This window comes from Paramisgurnus dabryanus, chromosome 18, assembly GCF_030506205.2.
Source record: "Paramisgurnus dabryanus chromosome 18, PD_genome_1.1, whole genome shotgun sequence".
In the NCBI taxonomy this organism is placed as follows: Eukaryota; Metazoa; Chordata; class Actinopteri; order Cypriniformes; family Cobitidae; genus Paramisgurnus; species Paramisgurnus dabryanus.
In genome coordinates, this window is record NC_133354.1 from 29,420,071 (window position 1) to 29,445,805 (window position 25,735).

The 25,735-nt window shown below is 37.3% G+C and overlaps 1 protein-coding gene across 3 annotated transcripts in view; it reads right to left on the reverse strand.

The window, feature by feature from the left end:
- gabrg2 (gamma-aminobutyric acid type A receptor subunit gamma2) overlaps positions 1-25,735 on the reverse strand; it is a 77,552-nt gene that overhangs the window by 32,765 nt on the left and 19,052 nt on the right. For all 3 annotated transcript variants that reach the window (XM_065287571.2, XM_065287570.2, XM_065287569.2), the window contains exons 2-6: positions 23,713-23,852; positions 18,416-18,483; positions 15,427-15,647; positions 15,026-15,108; positions 6,709-6,846 (exon numbers count right to left, since the gene is read on the reverse strand). In XM_065287571.2, coding sequence (XP_065143643.1) covers positions 6,709-6,846; positions 15,026-15,108; positions 15,427-15,647; positions 18,416-18,483; positions 23,713-23,852 — 650 coding nt within the window. The remainder of the gene's footprint in view (positions 1-6,708; positions 6,847-15,025; positions 15,109-15,426; positions 15,648-18,415; positions 18,484-23,712; positions 23,853-25,735) is intronic.

The following is a 25,735-nucleotide window of genomic DNA, read 5'->3' on the forward strand; positions in this document are numbered from 1 at the left end:
AAACGTACTGCAATGATGCTTTTGTGTTCGCCAGGGTGCAGCAGTTGCTAAGGTGAGTATTTTAGTGCATTGTGTGGTTGCTAGTCTAGTTCTATGAGGCTGCTAGAGTATATAATAATAATACCACACCTCTCCTACACAATTTATTTACATTTATGCATTTCCCAATTTAGCTTGTACCCAAAGCAACTTATACTGTACCATTGTGGTATACATTCAACACTATGTGTATGTTGCCCAAAGACCTTTGCACTGGTAGCAAAATCAATATTTAGTTACAATGCATCAACAATGTTAATTTATAATGTGGTTATGTTACTTGGTATTATTAGTTTGTTAAAATCTCTATTCCTAATTTTGAGCAATAATAGTAGTAATGGCTGCTTTTGAAAAAAAAAAATACTGCTAATGAGTGGGGAAAGTGTTGCTAATATGTGTAGTCATATAAATCTGCAGTAAATATTCTGTCTGACTCACTGTTGCAAGACGTAGGCAGATTACATAACAGCAGAAAGGCATTTCACTCAGTGTAAGTTGTCTATCACTCTTTAGTACATTTAAAAACTGCATAGTTTTTATTTCACACCAAGTAATTTGGCCATTGCTGTTTAGGTGTAGTTTGTGGAAAAAGGGAATACTCATTGATAATCTAATTATCAGAAGGTAAAGCTCAATTTTGCATTACCTACAGTAAATTATTTAAGCATGTCAGGGAACTGGCGTTGAAAAGTTATTCCCTATATTTTTAAAGTGCTTTTTATACCTCTATCTACATTAATCAGAAGGGATGGATGCCTAAAGAGACTTTAAACTCTCTGTCCTCAAGAAAAAAAGGATATTTTCATTCGGCGCCACTGCTTCCAGATTAACATAGCCAATGTCTCATCTGCAAACTGTGGGTCTCTGTAAATGTTGGAGGAAGTTGATGTGTCCCAGGGCACTCGCGACTCGAGCCGAATCATCCAGACCGTCGCACACAGACAATTGTGAGGCTACGCACCGTAGCATCAGAAGGTCACTCAAGTATAATTCTAACTCCAAAAAATAAGTATATATACAGTGCATGATACTGCATAATGGGGTGGTGATGGCGCAGTGGATAAGACAAATGCCTTTGGTGTGAGAGATCCTGGTTCAAATCCACTATGACACACCATTGTGTCCCAGTGCAATATATTTACTGTAACCCCTAGTTGCTTCAGAGGCGTGTGACCTCTGTCATTTATAGCAAATTTAAGTCGCTTTGGATAAAAGCATCAGCTAAATTAATAAATAAATAATGCATTTATTAGACCAACACCCAATGTAAGGTTTGTGCCACAGCTTTATGGAACTAACAGTAAAGGTGATTACCAAAATCACTGAATTAATCGAGCAGTATGTGTAAGCTCTTTAGTCACAGTAAATGAAGTTAAATTAAGTTCTAAATGGGAGACATAAATCGACTATTCTACTTGACCTTGGTGATGCCAAAGCTGATCTTGTACAGAGTTTTAATGATCATTTTGCCTCAATAGGTGTAAATCTGTCGAAAAAGATAAGTCAACGCCCTGGTGTCACCTTCAAGCATTTTCTTTTTCACACTTTTTCATGATACCGATGGACAGTACTGAGCTCCTCAAGATCATTTCGGACATGAGGAGCTCATGCTCCGTCGGTGTGGATGGAATATGCAGTAAGATGATGAAGGCCATTGCGAAAGTCATTGTAGAGCCATTGGCTCATTGCATTAACCTTTCTTTACGTACTGGTATTGTACCTAAAATGACAAAAGTTGCTAAGATAATACTAATTTTTTAATCGGGTGATAGAAATTATACGAATAATTACCGGTCCATATCAATTCTACCCACTTTCTCTAAAGTAATGGAAAAAGTAGTATACAATAGACTCAGTGGCTATCTTGATGAAATAGATATTCTTGCTCCCTGTCAATATGTTTTTTGAAAAAAGAGCACAACCTGTATGGAAATACTTGATTTAATAGAACAAATTAATTACTGTATTAAAGAGGGAAAATGAGGTGTTAGTATTTTCTTGGCCCTATCAAAAGCCTTTGCATTTTGATATCTTACTGCACAAATTGCATCACTGTGGTATCAGAGGTTTAGCACTTAAATGGTTCAGAAGTAATCTATATGAGAGGGAACAGTACGTCCATGTTAAAGATCACAACTCTACTTGTAAGCCCATGATCTTTGGGGTCCCCCAGGGCTCCATTTTAGGGCCACTCTTATTCATCCTATATATAAATTACTATATAAATTCTTCTAAAATATTTCATTAAATTATTTTTGCTGATGACACAGGAACCCATTTATTTTACAAGACATAGTCAACTCAGAATTAACCAAAGTTGACTCCTGGTTTAAATGCAATAAACTGTCATTAAATGTCAGCAAAACAAATTTCATTTTATTCAAATCAAACAAAACAAGAAATTTTAAAAACATTGCTCACTGCCTTTTTAAATTAAAACTAATGGGCAGGTGATAAAAAGAGTGTATTCCACAAAATTCTTGGGGGTCCTCATTGATCAATCTCTTAATTTTAAATGTCATATCAACCATCTTGTAAGCAAACTCTCAAAGTATGTTGGCTTGTTTTATAAGATTAGACATTTCCTTCCTCTATCTTCTCTTCTTTTGTTGTACAAAACTATCTTTGAACCGCAACTTAATTATTGTAATGTAAAAGGGTGTAATACATTCACAAGTCATCTTAAAAAATGTGTATCTTTGCAAAAGAAAGTCATACGGGCTCTCTCCTGGTCAGAGATAAATTTCCCCACCCACTCTCTATTTTATCGTTTTGATATATTGAGACTACCTGAGCTACATGAATATCATAATCATTGCCTTATGTTTCAAATTGTAAATAGGCTAAACACTAGATTGAGTAGTCTTGTTCCTATCTCTAGGGGCCTCAGATCTGTAATGGGATTAATGATAGCCTTAAAGTTTTGCCTTCTATGTCCAACTTTAAAAGACAACTAACATTTTTTTAATATGAACCTATATTTAATGTGATGGGTCATGGATTGATGGGATGTATATGTATAATTTTCTATATGTATATATTTTATGTATAGAGGGTGGGTGGGGGAATTTATCTCTGATCAGGACAGAGCCCGCATGACTTTGTTTCGCAAAGATACACGTTTTTTAAGATGACTTGTGAAAGTATTTCACCATATAACATTACAATAATAAGATGCACTTCTGCGTGCTTGCAGAGACAGGTGGAAACTTTTGTCTATATATTTATCTGTACCACTACCCTTTCATAAACCACTGGCCCACACCTAAAAGCTTTTTTAGCTTCTTTGGGAGACCCTTTTCACTATACCCAAAATTACTGTACTCTCAACTGCATTATTGTAATGTTTAAAGTAGTATGATGTAAAATAAACAAACAAAAAAACAAACAAACAAGTAGTAGGGCATAAATGGGGCAAAAGTAACGCGAGACAAAAGTAACAAAGCAATTTTGTCATTGTTTCATGCGAGTAGGTCCAGAAAGCGTTTTTTTCACCATGATAAAATCTTTAAGTGGTGTTAAAGTTCTGATCAATTTACAGGTTTTTTGCACTGTAACACATCCTGAAGTTTGACTTCTCAGAGTTTTTCACAATAAAAGGTCCCACTTTTCAAACTTTAGTTAGTGTGTGATGTTGCTGTTAGAGCATAAATAATACCTGTAAAATTATAAAGCTCAAAGTTAAATGTCAAGCTATATATTTTCTTTAATAGAATTCACTTTTCAAAGCCTACAGCAAACTGCCTATTTTAACATCAGCCCTCTACTTCCCGGTTGAACGACGTCAATATAAGAGTTTTTAGACTAAACTCCGCACACAGGAATACGTCAGTCACCAGCTTTGGCTCAAAGGCTATGTCTAAGCTAAGCTACTGTCGAATCACAACACACTAAACAAACTACACAATCAGAACTCGTTACGTATTTCTGAAGGAGGGACTTCATAGGACAAGGAAGACATCAGCCCAGTTTTAGCACAGTAAAAACAGCGGTATAGAGATAGGTATATTGTGTGAAAAATACTGTGTTTTTTACAAAAGAAACATGAACACATGTTATATTACGCACAATTAACACAATTATAGCTTCAAAAACAAAGGAAAAACGGGACCTTTAAATTTCAGGAGTTTCCGTCGAGACGAAAGTAACACTTTACACAAAAGTAAAGTTACTTTTGTCCCACTGCTAATACGGTTGCATTATGTAAAAATTTTTTTACATACAATATTTAAACAATGCAGAGGTCATAGGTTTGAGCCCCAAGGGAACATACACACTAACAAAAGTCTATACATGTTTATAAATAAAGTGTTTTTATTTCTTTATAAATCCATATAGGAACTATTTTGGCTGAATGGTACCATCAAGAACCTTTAACATCTAAAGGTTCTTTACATTATAAAAAAGTATAAAAGAAACGATTCTTATAATGGGGCATAAGCACCAAACATTTTGCACGTGTAGATTGCAGTACATACAAAGTCAATGCAAAGACACGAATAGACGCGAACTGGCATGGGGCGATGCGAATGATGTGAACTGGGCGGCGTCATTGCTGCAAAACACGCACTATTCGCCTCAAACGTGTCTTCATGCAAGTTGAAAATATACAACTCAAGGGAAAAATTTGAACAAAGTTAAATCCTGCGATTAATCTAGAGCAAGGAATGGGATCTTTCACATTAGAACCCTTCTTTGAGGAAGCAAAAATGGTTCTTCTTCTAAAAAGAACCATTTTTCAATCTAAACACCTTTATTTTGAAAAGTGTAGATTGAATGCACTGTACGTTGTTCTGGATAGTGTCTGCCAAATGTTTCTTGTAACTGCTTATTTTTGGACCATTCCTCACTACCGATCTGCAATATATATTTAAGGACAAGCCACAGCTTCCCAATTTTAGGTCTTTACATTCAAAACAAGATTCTTCCATGTCAGCCATTCTTCGGTTGATGTTATTTTTTATTCATATGTTGTTGCATCACCCAGCCTCTTGTCAATTGGAGGTCATGGAGGACTTCTTTGACATTCTCCAGGAACACTTGAATTCAATCTCCCCTCAATAGGTACAGGATGCCCCAAACCATGATGCACTTTCTGTCATGCTTCACAGCTGGGAAGACGTTTGGTCCACACATGGCTTGTGCATTTTGACCTAAATGTTTGACTTTGGCATGTCTGAAGTTTGCTCAAGGCCGCTGGCATGTTCAAAACTTTTGGGAAAATGTAATATTTCTTGCAATGTTTTAGAATTTATGTGAACATACATGGCCTGTATTGAAATTTGGAAACTACTGTATAACAAAATAATATCAGATCAGTTTCACAACATGTTTTATGCTGGTTAAGCAAAGATAAAAGTTTAAGTTTTTAGGACCTCTCTGGTTATTTTACCATCACCCTGTTTTTTTTTTTACTTTATTCAGCAGATCTTTGTGTCAGATATTTAGACCAACATAAGACTCATTTGTGGTGTTTTACTTTACAGTGTGTTACAGAGACTGCTGCATAGACAGCTTGGTTTAGTTTTAAAATATAAATGTTAAGGGTTTTATGGTGCTGCAGCCAAAAATATGAAGGATGGGTGTGACTCAGGTCTGCACAGATAAAGATAAGACAGAGGCCACAGACAACGCAAAAATCTATTCAGTCAGTATCTGGCAGTACTGTACACTACATCGTCAAATGTACTAATTAAAATCATTCACAGAAAATTTTCTAACCAGCCAGTCCAAACCAAAGTTTATTGCCTCAGAAAAAGTTGATACCATCAGAGCTATGGTGGTTATAATACTTGCTTAATTTTACAAGCCAGAGAGAGTGAAGGGAATCATGCGAAGGGAAGTTAAACCAAAAACACAACTTTTAGTAGGCTCTTACTCACCTTAGTAGTACCAGCGTCTCCATCATGTCTTACAAACATCCATATAATGGACACCCTTGTGTTCAATCCCACTGAATATCTACACACTGTTTGTGGTATGTCTGTTCTTGCTCTTTAATCATTTGGTCCTTTATTTTGAATGATGTATTTCATATTTCGTTAATGATGTCATGTCATGTTCCGTGTAGTACCGTCCTAGTATTTCCAGGTGTTTCTTGTTCAATCTGATTAGTTTGTGTATTTATAGCCTTGTCTTCCCATTGTATCTTGTCGTATGGACTACATTTACATGCACCCTCATAATGAGATTATAATGAGATTTTGGAAATATTGTGATTATACTTCATCTCATGGCACAATACTTTGATCAAAATAATGTGATTAAGCTCACAATCGCAGCAAGTATAATTACATTAAAACATGTGGCGCATGGCAATTTTAATCGCAATACATGGGCCATGTAAACAAGCGTTACATCTAACTTATCACTGCACTGAAGTGTGCATGTGTTTTTGTCTTTCTACGCAAATTTCGTAGTAAACTCGACATTAGTAAGTTTTTCCTGAACTCTGTCAACATGATTTGCTGTCAGCAGTCTGGCTTCATCCAGAAACAGTGCAAAGAATGTGAAAGCAGCATATAAAACCATTACATGCATTGACTTTGGCATATTAAATACTCAACATCTGCATTAAGATCCTGCCTTTTTTCATGTTTCTGCATAGTACATAACACAGTGTTAAATTTCCCACTTTTTAGCAATTCATGCAACCAGCTGCAACTCTACCTGATACAGTCCTGACAACCTCTGAAGTGTTTCTCAAGCCAACAAAGGAGAACTGGTAGAGACGCCAGGAGCGGATATCACCAATCGCCACGGAGCTGCGCTTCCACTTGTAAACAATCTCCTCCTTGGGATATCCATCTGTAGGAACAGAAAGATGATGTTGGCTAAAGAAACTAAAAACAGTTCAGTGGCTAATCTAAAGCATTCAGCTTCAAAGAAAACATCATAAGAGAGTCCTGCACACAGGAATCACTGATATTTGATGTAACAGGTGTCCTTTGCAGTGTGGATGCGGGTCCGAAGGTCTAAAACCCAAGATAATTACAGCACAATTTATGGGTGTGGTTCAGCCTTTATGTCAAATTAGTTGGGTACACAATTAAATGAATGCTGCTGTTGGATAGGAGGCTGGGTGTTCTGTTAATTACTGCAGGACCGGGTTTATCACACAGGACCCAACACGCTCATTAAAAAACAAAAACAGTATTGAGACACAGACCAACTAAAACCTGGTCTAAAGTCTAAAATCAAAATGTAGTTTATTTTAGTTGCCTCAAAATAGCAACGCGCCAACAATGCGCCTATACACACCTCGTTTTCAGACCAGAAAGTTCATGGGCTCAAAATTGGGCACAAATGCATTTGCTATTTAAACAATATGGTGCTAAACGTGAAAATTATCATTGCGCCAGTTTGAAACTAGCAAAAGACACTTGCATTGCACATTGCGACAGGTGTATAATAGGGCCATCAGTGTTTGTCATAACATTAACCTTATACAACAGTTCGTTCTCAAATCGGACTGGACCATCGTTGCGTTCTCACACCAGTTAAATTAAGGAAAATAAGTTTCAAATTTGGAAAGTAATAAAAAAAATGTTTTAATGTTTTACTAGGTCCCCAGATAATACTAATCCCATAGCCACACCACCTCCCCTTATCTATGATTTGTGGGAGGTTGAGTCACAGTGTGAAGAGATACAACAATCAGTCAAGAATACAACTGAGGGGGGCTAAAGACCACAATCATTGAGAGAAGGCACCACTGGGATTTGAACCAAGGATTTCATGTTTATAAAACAGATGATTTGACCAACTAAGCCACAGCCCCACCACTCATCTACTGTATGTTTTGTGGGAGAGTAAGTCACATTGTGAAGAGATTCAACAATCAGACAAGAAAACCATTGAGTGGGGACTAATGACCACAACAATTAATAGAAGGCAACACTAGAATTTGAAACCCGAATCTTCTGTTTACAAGACAGGTGCGTTGACTATCTAAGCCATGGTGGCCTAACAGAGAAAGCTTACAGAGATAAGTCCTATCAGTGAAAGCTTTAGGCTTAAGAGTGTCCATGAATTGGATTGGTCTGTTAGCAAAATTACTAGAAAGTTTTGCCCCTTTGTCCGTGTCCTTTTTCTGAGAATGAACAGCTGTTGTAACAACCATGAATTATCAGTATATAGCATATCTCAAATGAGACACAGCCATAAAAAGAGACCTTAGCTGGCCACAGGCTAAAGGTACCACTGGGATTTGAACCCAGGACCTCCTGTTTACAAGATAAGCATTTTGACCAGCCAAGTCATGACTCCCTTACGGAAAAAGGCTACAAAGTCCTATCAGTGAAGGCTTTCGGCTTAAAGGTGTCCATGAATTGGAGTGAACTAAGCCACAGCACTTGCCCTCATCTATGCTTGTGGGAGAGTGGGTCACAGTGTGAAGAGATACAAAATTAGTCAAGAATACAACTGAGTGGGGGCTAAAGACCACAACCATTGAGATAAGGCACCACTGGGATTTGAACCAAATGATCTCCTGTTTACAAGAAAGGTGTTTTGACTGTTTAAGCCATGGCGCCCCAACAGAGAAAGCTTATGAAAATACTGTAAGTCCTATAAGTGAAGGCTTTAGGCTTAAGGGTGTCTATGAGTTGGATTTTCATTGTTGTAACAACCATGAATGATCAGGATATAGCATATCTGAACTGAGAAGGAACCATAAAAAGAGACCTTGGCTGGCCAAAGGATAAATGCAAGATATATGATTTGAGCAAGAATTCTAGAAAGCCTATCATTCAGGTCCTTCTCTGAAAATAGACAGCTGTCGTTACAATCATAAATTAGTAGGATAGTACCATATCTCAACTGAGAAACAAAAAGAGACCATACCTGGCCACAGGTTACAAACATTGCTGGGATTCGAACCCAATCTCATGTTTATAAGACAGGCATTTTTACCAAGCGATGGCGCCACTCTCTGTCTATAAATTTAAACAGATACAGCAATGTAAGATGAAAATCTTTGAGCAGGATCTTCAGAGCTTATAGGCAGCAACTCTGGTTGGACATGGAAACACAACCTTTGAATCACCTCAATTCATAACCAGAAGTCCAATGCACTTTCCATTACGCCACAGAGCCTACATCCCAACTCGTTGTTTGTACAAAGAGCTGGAAGAAGGCAGATTTAAATTATTACCTTCTGTATGTTTCAGCCCAAGAGTTACATATACTATTTGTACCTCCTGCTCTTAATAATTTGATTCGTCCACCTTTGCATCCTCCCATCCTAAGAGGTGAAGCTGAGACCCAAAAAAAGAAGGCGAGGAAAGGAGATAAGAATGCATAAACAAGAAATGAGAAGCACCAAATAATGTGTCTCTGTACAGTTAATTTAACTGTAAAGGGCTCATTGTACTTGTGACAGGTTGGTCTTCATATACATCTGCGTCGACGTGCAAACATACATTCAGACTGCTGGTAGGCAGTATCCACGCGTGTAACCCACAGCAGCAGCGTAACTGCCAAAGAAGCAGCAGCTTGGCCAGTAAACCCACTAATGAAGTAAAAGAAGCAGCAGCTTGTTGTGTATGATTTGAAAAGATCAGTAGTGATGGAGGTAAATATACAGCAACTTTTGTTGCAGTTTGAGTTAAATCACTCCTTAACTTGGCCCATCTTTGTTCTTACCATTGCAAGTGGAATGCCTATGAAGGAATGCGACGCAGGTATTTTTGACCTGACTGGAAAGGTTCTAGTGGACCAATCACAGCGCTTGCGCACAACTACAAATTAAATTTGCATACTCAAGTTTAAAAATGGCTCCCCTCACTTGTACATCAAAAATAAGATGGATAGGACCTGTGTGCTACATTTGAAGTCTATTAAAGCGATATGATGTGTGAGTAACAGACTGACATAAAATTTGTTATTTACTAATAATTTTCCGCTTCAGTGACCTGTTTACTGATGTGACTGGATCAGTGAGATTAACCTTACAGTATATGAACCTTATCAACTCATTAAAAAGAAAACAAAATTATCCGGTTCTTTGGTTCAACCCACTGACTCAATGATCCAGTTCATAACTGGAGAGTTACATGAGTACATTTTGTCTTCAATTTAGATCCACATACTGTACAAAGCAATCACATGGCTTTAAAAGAATTGGGGTATAAAGCATGAGATGTATAAACTATACATTTGGGATATGGTTATGATGCTTTTGTGTCCTATGGTGATTTTGTGTAGACACAAGGAAAAGTAAATGAAGACAGAATTGTGTGCCCTTGTAAGTCAGTAAATGAAAGTGCTGCAGTGCTCGTCTTGAAATAGGGCAGATAAAGTTCATATCCACACCAGTGTCCCTGGTACACATCCTTTAGGGGGTTATCGATTTGTACTTTTTCACTACCCATAATCCATCGCTGTCACTCAATGTGACTTAAAGAAGAAGTATGGCTTCCAGGCTATATCATTCACAGCAGACACACAGAAACAAGGTTTTCTAATTGCTTCCCACCTACTGATAACCATCCACAAAAGAGATCTTCAGATCAGAGAAGGGTGTTTCTTTAGCGATGGGCACTAGATGGTCCCAAGGTTTTGTACTCTTTTTGTTATTGGGAGGTCACATTGTCTTGAAACCTTGGTATATTCCTTTTTTTAAACTCTTTTTTAACCTTTAATACTAAAGTACATAAAAATCTAGCACTTTCTTACGTATACCCAAGTAAAACTTTTACCACCCATTTCACAGAAAAGGCTTAAGGATAGTCCTAGACTAAGACACAATTTTTAGCTGTCTTAACTGAATATAACTTGCACTGACAGATCTTAAAATATGCCACTGCCATTGATTTGTCATAAAAAGAAAGACATATCATGAAAATCTGACTTTTTCCATGTTTAAGAGCTATAATTGGGTCCCCAGTGCTTCTATCAACCTAGAAAATGTAAAAAGAACAACCCAGTAACTAAGTTTTGGTAAACCATTCTCTGGAAGCATGAGAAAAAATAGGTCATTGAAATTTGGCTCCCCTTGTGATGTCAAAGGGGGTCATTTTATAATAATATCGCCCCTTAATCTGCACTATGCAACCACAACACTAACATGTAGTGCAGAGAAAGAGAGAGAGAGATTTTTAGTATGAATTTGATTACATTGTGGAAAGCACATTGGTCAACTGCCGTTGTATTTTATTGTACATGCATTCTACAACCTAATTAACTGGTAGTGACAACCGCATTTACAGAAACTCTGTGTAGTGTGTACATAACCGAACTGAACAACAAGTAGTTAATAAAGTGTTTAAACGTGCATCATGGACATGACAGCTCTCTCTTCTAAAAAAATGCCTAGAAGGGGAAAAAGTCTTCTGTATGCGCAGTGCAGAAAAAGACAGAGGCACGAGCGTTTGCTGCTCAGTGTTGCCAGATCTTGAATATAAAAAAACAGCGAACAAGAAAAATCCAATAATAAACTGAAATAAATCCAAATGCTTTACCTCAAAGATCAAAATATTGGGACCGGCATCTTCACACTTTAATAACACCAAAAACTTGATCGCTTCATGAGCCAAAAGCCATAAATGGTTAAGCGCCAAAACGGTCCCACAAAATGCATACAATACACAACGCCAAGATGGAGGTTTATTGCAAAACATAACGGTGTTAAATTATTTTGGTCAAAACTGTGAGTGATAGTTGCTATGGTTATTTCTGTTTCAATCATCTCATTTTTGGGAGTGAGTCTTGTTCCATAGACATGAAACGGACATTGATTTTTTTTCATGGGATTAGTTATGTGTCAAGATCATGTAGATTTTAAGATACAGCTGAATGTTTTGATTATATTAGATTTTGAGCTTGTTATGTCAATGTTGTCATTTTACAACGTTGGGTTTGAAGGGTACCAAAATGTACATAGGCACTTTGCACATTACATGAATTAACCGTCCTTCTAATCTATTAAAAATCTACATTTTTAATCTTTTTTTTTGTGTCGCAACAAAATATAATATTGATTTTAAATATCTTTGATACTATTCTGAGTTATAATCAACGTTTTTAGATTATTAAATACGTTTTTAGGAAATTAATTATTTGAGAATATGAAAGTATTTTATGTAGCAATATTTGAAACTATCTGTATCTTTTTATTTATAAAATATACTTAGCTGGTCCTGTTTTCTTGTCTGGGCTTTGTTTGCCAAAATATCTGTTTGCCGCATGAGGGTCAGGCGATAATGTTCTGGAATGTGGGGTGGGGGTATAGGTCATATTAGTATTATAAATATAGGACAGTAAGCTCGCTAGACAATTTGGTGTGAATTCTGTGGAATGGACAAATCCTTTAAAATGTATAAGTGTGATTTGAACTGATTTGCATCTAGATTAATAATCATGGACATTATCAGTGTGTTTTTTCAGAATGCTACTAGCCAGGACTGTCTCATCTACAATGCCATTTATATCAACCAAATTTGGAAAAAGTGACTTTGAAATGGGACTTTGATATAACTGATGAGGCTAATATGCCACATGTGACCTCTGAACTGAAAAAGAGAAATTAAACTCTATGGGCCAGATTTACTAAACAGGGCAAATTAGCGCATGAGCGCAATTCCAAAAATGCGCTGATGGGAGTGGTGATATCTGCGGGTTATTTACTAAAAAAGCGCTAATTAAATAACACAGGCGCAACAGCTGATTTCCATAATGACCAACCAATCTACTAAGAGCAGCGCAAATTAGCGCATGGTTGCAAATAAGCAGAGATGATGCTCCTGCAGGTGCATGTGATATACAGGCCGATAAATAAAGGCAGAGAGACGCGTGAACTTATCTGGTAAAATGATCCTGGAAATCCTCTCCCTTCTACCATGCAGTCTCTGATTTCTGCGATGTCTCCTCCTAGCAACAACAATTGCAGCCATTTCGAGCGCAAAATGATTTAAGACATGCTTTTTTTCGGCGTTAAATAGTCGCGCAAATGCCATACATAACACATGCGCAAACATTAGTAAATCGCGTTGCGTGAATCATTTAAATAGTCTCCTCCCAAAATGTTTGCGTCTGAAAGGGAAACTCCTAGAAATGCATATGCAATCAGGTCAGTCGCAAAAAGAACTAGACCACACCTTTTCAGCGCTAATGATCCACTGCGCGTCTTTAGTAAATTCCGATATCGCTATTTACCGCCAAAATGATGGTTTACGCTGGCGCAAGCGCTTAGTAAATCTGGCCCTAAGTCTGCCCATATGATGATTATGTGGACATCACAGCAACAAAACCAAGCCATTTAAGACCACATACCTTGCCCCATGACAGGTATTACTGTCTGATAAAGGATTTTATTAGTCTCAATACTGATATTTCTGTTATTGATATCGCTAATGATGCCATCTCCTTTCATATACCACTGGAGTACCTCAGAAGGTTTGTGTCAAGGCATGATCACGGCTGTGACAGATAACACCAATGAGCACAGTTTCCAAAAAAAAAAGAGTTTTCATAAACAACAAAATGGAACTACTATCATTGAACATGTCTGTAAACACAACTAAACACCATAAATAAGTTTTCTTTCAGGTTTTGTAAATACAATCTGAGCATATTTTTATAATAAATAATTTTTCATAAAATATGGTTTTGTCTGGTTATTATGTATTATAAAAAGATTCGCTTCACGTTTGGAATTTTGTCATCTTTTTTTCATCCTCATGTTGTTCTAAAACTGTATGGATTTCTTTTTTCTGATTAACACAAAAGAAGAATGATGAAGAAGGTATTTTGATAAATTACTGTATGGTGCTTAACATCATTTATCAAAATATCTTCTGTTGTGTTCTGTAGTCAAGTAAAAAGTATGATTTTTTACGGGAGCTCAAAATGAGTACTAACAAAACTATAAATACATTAGAGTATGCAAACCATATTTTAAAAGAATAAAAATAATGCACTTTTCAACAATACAATAGAAGAGACAAATATTAGTGATGTTCCCATAAGTGCAAAAAACATCATGGAATTGTTTGGGTGTCTGTGACATGAATAAGCGCAGTTTCTGACGCAACAGCTGGTGACGTCTCAGATTGTTCTATAATTACAAAATCTTTCAAGTGTATTTCTCATGTATACAAGATGTCAGTGACAGTTGTGCATTGAACGCTTAATGTGAGTCTCATTCTACAGCAAAACAATAATTAACATAAAAACATATATTTTTTATATAAGTTAATTCAGACTGTAAGATATTTATTGTACAGTGTACTATATATACAAATATATTAGTATGTGTGGTAAGTATGTCTTAAAAGTGCAGATGCTGGTTGTACCCTGTGCAATTTGTGCAGGATAATATTTGTGTGTAAGGTGTGTATGCAAAGTATGCAATACCTGAATGTAAATGCATGCAATGAATGACACACAAACGTGTGATGGTATGGCTGAAGCGGGTTGTCCACAGTTAACCTAAATTTACATGTGATGGATGTCTATCCACTATTGCACATTGTTTGCATAAAAATAAATGATAAAATTGTGATTTTTTTCCATATTTTAAAAGTCCACAGGGACAAAAGTGCCTATAGTTGTAGAAATCATACAAAAGCACATTTTACTGCCGTCCAACACTCTCTGTTTTTTGTCGATTCCCTTTAAAGCGACTGTGGACACTCTCAAGAGACTGAAGAGTCCCATGGTGAATCTGCTGTTTCATTGTTAGCATAATAAAGTCTGTCCCCTCTAACAACTTCAAAGTCAAAAGAGAACAGTACCCGCTTCTTACACAGCTTGCTTTCGTAATATACACAGGGACATCTCTTAAAGTTAAGCCAACTCGCCATTTTCCTCATTATCTGTTCTTCATATTTCAAAATTAGGAAGGAAATGTCTTTATTAGCATCCTAAAATGGTTTATGTGGTCTCAAACGAGGCTGAGAGAGGAAGTAGGCATGGGGGAAATTAGAGATAAAGGTGGAACGCCGCTGAAGTACGGCAGAAATTGTGAGCTAAAGGTCAGACTTACAGCTTGAGAACTCAAGAGGACAGGAATGTTCATCCATTGGAAAGTTATTCAGTTTCAGTTGGCACTCTGCATCGATGGTCAACCTAAATACAGAAAAAAATACATTTCCAAATTAAGCATTTTATTAGCATTTTCCTTACTCATAATCTACAGGGCTAAAATGTCGAAGGAATTAGCATTGTCGTTCAGGATTAGAATCAAATGCATCACACCCCAGACCTTCATTATAACGGTTGTAACTGGATAAATGTTCAGCTTTAAGCAAATAATTCATATCTGAATAACATAATCATTTTTAATATGAATATTTAACAGTGATCATTTGAACACCTCTTTTCTCAAGACTTCACTAATACGTGTTTTTACTCTACAACTGAATACTATATACTCAGTTACTGTACCTTAAAGTGTACAATATACGTCCATCGTTCGATATCCGGAGCATTCGATTGGGGGTGGTAATCCAATGGGCATCTGCTTTCTTGGAGTTGCGGAAGAACGTGTCAGGGATCCAGATTTTGCCAACCATGTTGCTGTTGAGACGCAAAACCTTCATGGTGCTGTTGAACTTTAAACGACTGTCTTTCCAGGTCTGGGCGAAGAAGATGTCAATGGTATATTCCTAAAAAATGAATGAAAAATGTTTTGTAACTTGGCGCAACTGATTAAAAAAAATGTTGGTTTCAAAAAAAATGTAAAGGCAAAATCAGTGCTTTTGAGAGTGCATACAATACTAACCTGATAAAAAAATGTGTCCCTGTCAGTGTAGTAGATGTAAAAGTTAAATTTACACTTTATATTTAGTGGTCACAAGCAGGCTAATAGATCTTGGTTTAGGACCTGGATAATCAATTCTTTGCTTGAGGTGACAGGCTATTTGCTAAAGGCATTTCTGTAGCTTAATTTATTTTGTAGAACATTGTGTTTGCAACACAAAGGTTATGGATTTATTCCCCAGCGAACACAAATACTATGTATTGCTTGAATGCGTCAAACTGTAGATTGCTTTTGCAATGATGATTTAATTAAATGAGTACATAAACACAGGGTCATTGCTTAAATTCATTTGGCCCCCAGCCCTAATTATTAGTCTTCCTCTGCAGCAGGGCCTGGGACAACATTAGCAACTTTGTCCAACTCAACATTGACTTTGTAAATTAAGCGTGTTCAAGATTATTCTTCAAGAAATTCAAGACAAAGCGTGAACATGACGAGAAATGATGCGTGCAGCATTGCCAAGTCCTCTGCTTTTTTCGAGTTCAAATTTGGGTTACTGTTTAACTCGTTCACCGCCATTGACGAGTTATCTCGTCAATCAAGAGAAACGCTTCCCTGCCGATGACGAGTATTTCCGGCTTTCCGCAATACCTCTATTACCCACCAGGTGGTGCTCTTCCGCCACTTATAAAATCCGGAAGTATCGCCCTAGGGCAAGCAGCTGCATGTCCGTTTATGTTTTAAGGATCACTATGAATTTGAAAAGTCCTTTTCAAAAATGGAATTATCTCAGCTTTTTGCTCAAAATTTGGTTTTTGAAGAAACCTATTTGATAGGTGATAAAAAGAGAACTAATGAAGTAGGATGAATCATTTATTTGTTTGTTTAAAAGCAGAGGGTCCAATCTTTCATTTGATATATTGTATGTTTATATATTTAAAGAAGAACATTTTCTGGAAGGCATTAAACTTTTGTGAAATCATGATAAATAATGGCTCAACTTAAAAAAAGAAGAAGAGTAAAACAGTTTCCACAAGTTGATTTTTTTCTGCGGGTTAAAATGAAAGTATTTCATTGATTAGTTATTGGTATTTGGGCTGTGAATAGTCATTGGGATGCTTTTGGGATAGTTTTAAATGTCCATTGGGCTGGTTTTAACACGCAAATCTGGCAACCCTAAATGTGCACTTGCACAGACGTTTGGTTCAGATTCTATATAGAATGTGCATGTAAACTAACATTAGATTTCAATGTTTAGGGTACATGTAAACTGTATTGTCATAACCTGCAATCGGATTAAATTCAGTTGGATTGACACAATTTTGTGCATTTAAACATAGACATTGACGTGGTTAACAGATGCATCAGCTACAGTTCTGTCATCATATGTTTTGTGCACATTTATAGCAGATGCTGATACTACCAGAAGTTAAACCACCTTTCTTGTGAGTCACAGATGGATAATATACAGTAAAAAAAAGGAGTGTGGTACACTTGTGTCTGTTTGGAGAACAGTGTACAAACAGTATCTGATGAAATCCATAGCAATCAACCAGACAACAGGATCTTTAGGATCATTTTAAAAATAATGCTGTATAAGTATTTTGCATCATTTTTCAATTACAATAAATCATTTTATACCCATAAAAAATAAACAGATTTATTTACACCTGTCAGATCACATATTATATCTTCAGACAACTAAAATTGCAACTTTCGGGATTAAAAATTACCCTAGAAACACTGAAAGACCATCTTGCTAGGAGAAAAGATGTCCTGAAAATACTCTATTCATGAATAAAGATGAACAATCTAATGGATTTCCTAGTGCTGTTGGCATATTAAAATTCAGCGTGCACTCATTTCAGTCTCATTTTGGGATTTAGTAGAGCTCATCTCTTCAGGATTTCTTTACCACAACACTAAAATGGATGAAACCCAAGTGAAAAAAAAAACTGAGTACAACCTGGACTAAAATGAATGTGAAGGGGAAGCATTAAACACTGAGCTTCGAAGATAAATGTCATTTCTTCCTGTAACTGTGACATAAATAGCAGCGATGGTTCATTGAGCCCGTTTACTTCATTATCCATTATCATTTTCAATCATTTTCCAATTAAGGTCCGTATTCTGGTTAAACATTTATTTCAGAAATGGAATATTTTGAAAATATTTATAGTGTAAATTTTAATAAACATTCTAGAGAAAAGAAATCTACAGTAGATTGTGTATCAATTTACAAACAAATAGTCAGTTTACCTTCTGCCATCCATTTATATTTAATTTTGTCTGGTTTAAATTTTCTGCTGGTTTAAATTAAATGTAGTTTGAGACGATTATTTAGGTCAAGAGCCAAACTATCCAGAGTGAGCATATGAGCCAATTCAGCAAAGAGAACATTATGACACAGTAAAACTTTATTATGTCAATATAAGGTTGAATTTTATGTATTCATACTGGCTTATTTTCAACCTAGTGTTGGGTCAAAAGGGGAAGTACCCCATTTACCAATTAATCTTTCTTTGATGGAGGTTGTTTGTTGTGTTGGTTGGATCCAATATCCCTAATTTTGGGAATAATTTAACCCAACGGCTGGGTTTGTCCCTTTTTTGACCCAACGCTGGGTGTATGTATTGAAAGAAAGAAAGAGAAAGAAAGGTAAATATTACTTACCATGTTGATGGCATTGACTGGCCCAATACTGTTGACAAACATGTCTGTGGTAATCACAGTTGGTTGGACTGTAAAGAGCATTAAAAACTATAAGTATGAAATAACATACATAATAAGTATCACATATAAGTATAATTCAACTACAACTAAAACAGTACTAGCAATGCAAAGAGTTAAATTAATGTTGCAGTCAAAAGCATCCAATAGACATTATAAAAAATTGCTTGAGAAGTCAAAATAAGCCTATTGTCTGCTCTTGCAGCCTACATCCGGCCTACAGTTATTATCTACAACAATTTCTGTTTTGTAGTCGGTCCCAGCAAGGCCTTAACCTAGGATGTGTTCTTGTATTCCGTCTGGGATTTAAGTTTTCTGCTGGCCTACATAATGTACAGTGTACACATAAAGACTAACATTTTCAGCCATTGAATCAGGTCTTGTTGTTTTCAGTGCAGTGTTGTTTTTGTCAACGATGACGATAACTAAATGATTTCGTTGACGCATTATGACAATAATGCGACGATGACTAGCTAAAAATGGCTCTAAGGTGACGAAAACACGACGAAACACTTTCGAGTTTTCGTTGACGAGACGGAACGAAAATGATTATAAGTCTGATGTTCACTATGTATGTAATTTCTGCCTATTTTGTGTGAAATCTGTCTGTTTTTAGCTAAAAAGTCTCAGCAATGCTGCCGCTTCCTATCCTTGTTTTGGGTACGCCCACCACCCGGCTGCCACCATGCTGCGCACGCGCACCAGAATTTCACACAACAACAACACACCTGCGACTGGCGAGTTCGAAGGACCACTTATGACGCCAATAAACAGAAATGACGAGATGATTTATGGACATAATTTCAGATTAATCCATCAGAAAATAAAACAGAATGCATATTGGGAGACGACGGTAAATGTGGCCACAAACTAGGTGGGAAGAATAGCACCAACCTCAAGCGGCACCTGAAGGCTCATCACGCTAATATTTTATATTGTTTTATATATTTTAAAGGTAACTAACAAGTCACGCTGTTAACATATCATATACATTCAATTTTACTCGACAATCGGCTTGTGACACATTTCATGGTAAGCTTAAGGTTTAACATGTATCTACTTGTCAAACCTAAGCCCATTTCCAATACTTATTGTGGTGTATTTAAATAACAAGGCAAGGCACGCGTTTCTCAACTTTATAAGTGAGGTCTCAGCGTAACACACAAACTCAACATGAGGATATATCAGGCTCAACTTTTTTGTTACGACATGCGCAGAAGGCACAACGACTAAAACAACGGCAAGCCCTCAGGGACAACCTTAATGCACATTTTAATAGTATTAAATACAGCACACTTTTTAACCTAAATTAATTTGTTAAATAGTAAAAAATTTTAACTAAAATTGACTAAAACTTGACTAATACCTTTTTGTGTTTTCGACGATTAAAACTTGACTAAAACTATCAAGTTTATAAGTGACTAAAACTAAAAAGCATTTTTATCCAAAAGACTAAGACTAAAACTAAAAGGGCTGCCAAAAACAACACTGTTTTAGCGTTGTGCCATGACCTGTGATTAAGATGCCGTGAAAAGTTAAACCCAACTCAACTTTTTTAAAATGTGTCTTGTGATCTTTTTCATTATACAGTATATTGTTCTGTATAGCAGTTTAACCGTCCTTAAATTTATCCTGATAAAGACTTTGAGAGGTGTCTATATTATAGAATAGCCTACAACAGTTATTCTTCAAATTTGATCAAATGAGTTGGTACTGTATAGGACTATGATGTTTAGCTTCAGAAGTGCTGCATTTATTTCTCTAAAAAAATTAGCCACCAGGTAGCATACAATAAACGTTTTAAAGGCGGTAAGTAACCGATTATTAACCATTTTTAAGGCATGATGGCTAGTCATGTCAGATTACCGCACAGAACTACAGTTCCCTAAATGCCATAATCCATTTGACGTCTCCCATCTCCCTCCCTATAAACGGCTGTCTCACTGAGAAGGGACTGTGATATTGAGAATGATGTCAGCAGTATAATGGCAGCTCATCTCAGACAGAGTCCATCACTCATTGTGCTCGTGTAGTCTACAGCGCTTAGCGTGACTGCACAGTTCACATTTATAGATAATGCCGTGTGTAAACTGACATATGGTACGTCACATTCTCACCAAAAAAGAAGCATATTAATAAATGTGAGATATAGCAGCACATGAGTAAAGGTCAGTTCGTAGGTAATTTAAACGCTTTCATTTTAGCAATATTCAGTCATGCATGCACAATAAACATATGGTGATGGGATATATCCTACTGAGATTAACTGCATTTGCATAAATACTGACTGGCAGGAAGTGTCCTATTTCATCGTGCTGTTCTTGTGAGTCACCCAATAACAGTATATGCATACTCTACGGTAGACATCTTGGGTCTGGTCACAGCAATTTTGCATTACATTTCCTTGTTCTTTTATTCTTCTACAAACTTCTACTTTGTAAGTCGATGTGGATAAAAGCGTCTGCTTTATGATTTAATGTAAATATATACATGTTTTTTTTATTAATGCACATGTTAAAAGTGTTTATTTCAGGTATTTAGAGGCAGTACGCTCATTGGGTGCTGTTGTTAAGGTCATACAAGTGCCACTTAAATAACAAATTATAGTAAAACATTCATTAAAATTCAGATTTGAAAGTCAAAGGCGAATATGAACAGGGTCACTGCTCATCAAAGTAAAAGGGTGCAATACTGCAAAACTGCTGCAAACCACCACTCTTTTCAACAATAATGTCATGCAATTTAAATATTTTACAATTTTAAAATGTACCTCAGTGTAAAAAAAAGGTAGAACTTTATTTCGGAGTATATGTACCTGGTACATACAGTATGGTGAATATGTGTACTTACAGACAAATGTCGGGTATTTACTTTTGAGCAGTGGCACCTCGTGACTGCTCATCCGAGGATGCACTAATTCAAAATAAGTGTTCAGAGTGTCATGTGTGTGGTTCCCTTTTACAAAACATGTGTTCTGCGTGTTGAGAAATCCTGTGTGCATCAGGTGTTTTGTCAAAATAAGTGCCTGTTGCACACGCATCAAAACTGTTTATGACAAAAGAGACACTCACTTTCACAAAATACATGCAAGACACTTCCTTAACAGTAAACTCTTATTACGCATGAGATTATGTGAGATTAGACGCGTCTGCAGCAGGCACTTATTTTGACAAGACACGTGATGCACACAGGATCTCTCGATTCGCAGAACACATATTTTGAAAAATGAACCACACACATGATGGGGTACATACACGCTGTGACAAACTTCGCATCGAGCGCCCTCGAAAAAGAAGTCACCGGCCACTACTGCTTTTGAGTATCTCCTACATGGTAATTAAATGGTATCATTACTGTACTTACCAGTGGTACAGACTTGGTAGTTATTATGTAACTCTAGAAAAGTACTGGGTAATACATACATATTTATAACTTACAAGAAACACTACTGTACTTACAAATGAATGTAGAATATAAGTATTTAGTGCTTCAGGCAAGGTTGGGTTAATGACAGGTACTTATAGTGTATGTATACTATAACTAATGCAAAACTACTGTACTTACAAAGTGTGTGGTACATGCAGGACACTGTAAGTGTTTTTGTCCTTTATTTTACCCTTTAAACACAAGCATTGAATACCATACGCATTTACTAGTATTCCATAGTAACTGCATGGAAACACAACTGTAAATTGCTGCATTTTACACAGTTATTCCACAGGACCTACCACTTAAGATATAGCACAGTATACATTATGCCACTATGAGTTAAATTAGTAAGACCATAAAATAAGATTGTTATTAGCTATCATATACGTATGCTATACTATAAGTGCACTGCATTGAAACAACCCAGCATGTGTTCTGTCCAATATTTACCCAGCTTTGGGTTAAAAAAAACTCAGCAGACTTTAGTGTAAGTACAGCAATGATACCATTTAATTACCATGTAGATACTCAAAAGTAAGTACCCCACATTTGTCTGTAAGTACAACATATTTACCATATATATACAAGGTAAGTACACGTACTGTAAAATACAGTTTCACCAAAAAAAGTAGGGGCCCCTGCGCATGTCCATTTTTAGTGTCTTTAACTGTATTTTCTAATATTGTAGGTCCCCTATGTCTTATGATCTGGGTTCAAGATGCCTATTACAATAAAATACTAATCCAAATGCACAGAATGCACAATACTTTGTAACAATTAATAACATTTGTAGCTCAAACTAAGATACATAAATACTGTATATGATATGGTAGACTGGTTAGAGTTGTTATCTTTCCTATAAAACCCCAAATACAATATTGTATTATGAGTACATTAATAATATAGACAAAATAGATACACACTAATTTCATAGTATTTTATGACAAACTACAGTTTGATATTGTTAAGTCAATTGTCGGAACATCATTTTAAACTTACTACCTACTTACTGCGTAAAAGCCCTTGATCCTAAACTTAACTCTGGCCAAAATTAAATATCCAAACTTCATTTTTGGTCGAACTATTGCTTTGAGGACATACAGTCACCTGTATTTCATTGGGTAAATATTGTAACAAAGTACAACGAAAAATAATGGGTTGATGAGGATTAAACATATATTCTAAAAACTTGTTATTTCATCCCATGGCTGGTTCAAATATAGGCATTTTCTAAGCTAATTTAAATCAGCAATTCGGTTTGTCCATATTTTACCCAACCATGGGATGAAACAACCCAGAATTTTTTGAGTGTGTATTTTAGACAAATAAAAAGTTAATTTTACAGGTGGTACAGGTTCCTTAAGCTGAGGCCATTTGTATGAATGACATATTGTGGTCATTTTATTTATTTATTTATTTGGTGAGGAGAGTGCGGGGGCGATGCTGGAAGTTGGAAACAGGCAGACATACAATAATAATGTTGCATTAGCAGTAGAAACATTCCCTCACTCTCTTTCTGTCCTCTCTCACAGCACAAGAGGATTGTGGGTAGGGAACATTTGCTTCATTATTTCATGTGTGACCATTGTCTGCGATTATAAATTTATTTAATCACATGGTACATGCCTGTGTTACAAATTGAGTTTTAGTGTAGTGTAGAGGTGTAGAGGTGCAATCTGTCTGCATCATCCATTCATCCATCCAAACAAACAGTTAATTTCACAAGAATGAAAGAAAATTTACTGTAACAACAATTAACAATTCCATTTAAACAATTTCTCCAGTAGTTGAATATAAATTCAAACTCTTACCTCCTATATCTGGTCTCAGCTTGTTGTCGTAGCCGTCTAATAAGCTGTTTAAAATATGTGTGACATCACTCTCGTACACTTTAGGGGTCAGAACCCATGTCTTGTTTGTTCCATCATCATCGCTTTCCAACTGGACAGAGCTGTTTGAAAAACAAAAAAGAATCAGGTTGAAAAAGTCTTGGATTTTCTATCTTGAAACAATTTTAACAATTATAAAATACCAATTGCACACTTTAATTTTGCAGTCTTTACAGTGCAAGTTTATTTTGATCATCTTTATGTTCTAATGTTCCTATTATACATTGTTCCAATGTTGTTCAGAGACCTTTGGTTCCCTTTCAATACAGTTCACTTCGCACTGCGTCAGCTGCTGACGCTATGGGGGGGAAACTCCTGTTTACTCCGCGATTAAGCCTATTGGTTAACGTCTGTAAAAATTACAGACCTATGGCGTTCGAGCCCGCGAAAGGGGCGGGACTATGCCCTTTAATAGTCCGGAAAAGAGCGCCATGAACTCATTCGCATTCTCTGTCAGCACGAACCTCTCGCTGCTCCGAAGAAGAAGAAGCCTTACTCGGCGTCGACACAAGCCCTGCAGTGGAATCCAGGCCTAGCGTCTTCCCCTGCCGCTTTCCGACTGAGAACTGAAGATAGCCTTCACTTGCCGTGGTACGAGCCCTGTGCAGCGGACACATGCCTGAAGAGGTCTCCCCTGCGGCCGTCCGGTAAGATCAATATTTTTTATATAAAGTTATAAGCTAAAAGAGCAAGGCGCTGTTGTAAAAGCGTTCCAGCGCAGCGGCTCGAGTGAGCCTCTCTGCCCCTATTAATTTCCTCCGAGCGCGTCGCCGGGCTGGGAACTCCCACGCCGAGACCACTCTCATATGCACGGTTGTTCTATTTGTGTTACGTGCTCCCCCTGCTGTTTCTCTCTCGCTGAGACAAGTAAACGGCGAGCCGTGAGACAAAGATAGATGCAAAGACAAGCACACACGGGCTGATCCCCCCGTGTTCTGTCACAACGCAACCGTTCATGCTTTACACTGGCAGTGTCCCTCGCTCCTCCCACACTGAGCGGTGAGATCTCTTTCAGTTCCCCGGTGAGCTGGCACGGTCCTTTGAATTTCCCCTTCGAGTGCATCGCCGGGTAGAGACCTGTCATACGATGCATGGCTGTTCTATCTGTGTTACATGCTCCCCTCTGCTGTTCCTCTCTCGTTGAGATGAACAAGCGGCGAAGCCATGGAACTAGATAGATGCATAAGACAAGCAAACACGGGCGGGTCTGGCCCTCGCTCCTCCCTCGCTCCTCCCTCCTCAGCAGCGAGGTCTCTTTCAGCGGCTTATTAGAGTTAGCACGTGGTCTTACGGGCTCCTTGCCTCTAGTGCAGCCATCTAGTGTTCAGCGATTACAGAGCTTCACGCCCCTCCCCTCCTGGAGCGGCACGATCTCATTTGTCTGCTCGATAGGGCGAACATGCCGTTATTGGAGCACTAAGAACACTTATTATAGAGCCTAACCGGCCTGGGTCTGTCTCACTCCGGTAGAGCTCACAATGTTTGTTTGCCCTGTCATTTCTCTCTGGCTTAGACGGAATCAGAGGCAGAACGAATTTGTTTGATAATATGCTGAGGCCCGAACATATATCAGTGCGCTGAATATTGGTACATCTATTACATACCCCGTTTTTTCTGCCCTTTAAAATCAACGGCAATACCGCGGGCCTCACGGCAGACTTCCTCTCTGCATAGATGGCTTAAGTCTGACATCAAACCACCTAGACAAACTGCTCTGCTCTGTGAGCCGCTCTGGTCACCGCCTGAACGGCCAGCTCTGGTCTCACTCGCAGCATAGCTGCGTCGGCAGCAGAGAACACACTGCCTGGGAGAAAAAGGGATAAGTCGCGCCTCAGCTGGACTGCCCTGAAATATTTTTGTGTGCTCTGTTTTTCAAGAAACATACACTTGTAATACTGTTGGTTATGTGACCTCACTGAAGTGGCGAACGGTATTGAATTTCTCT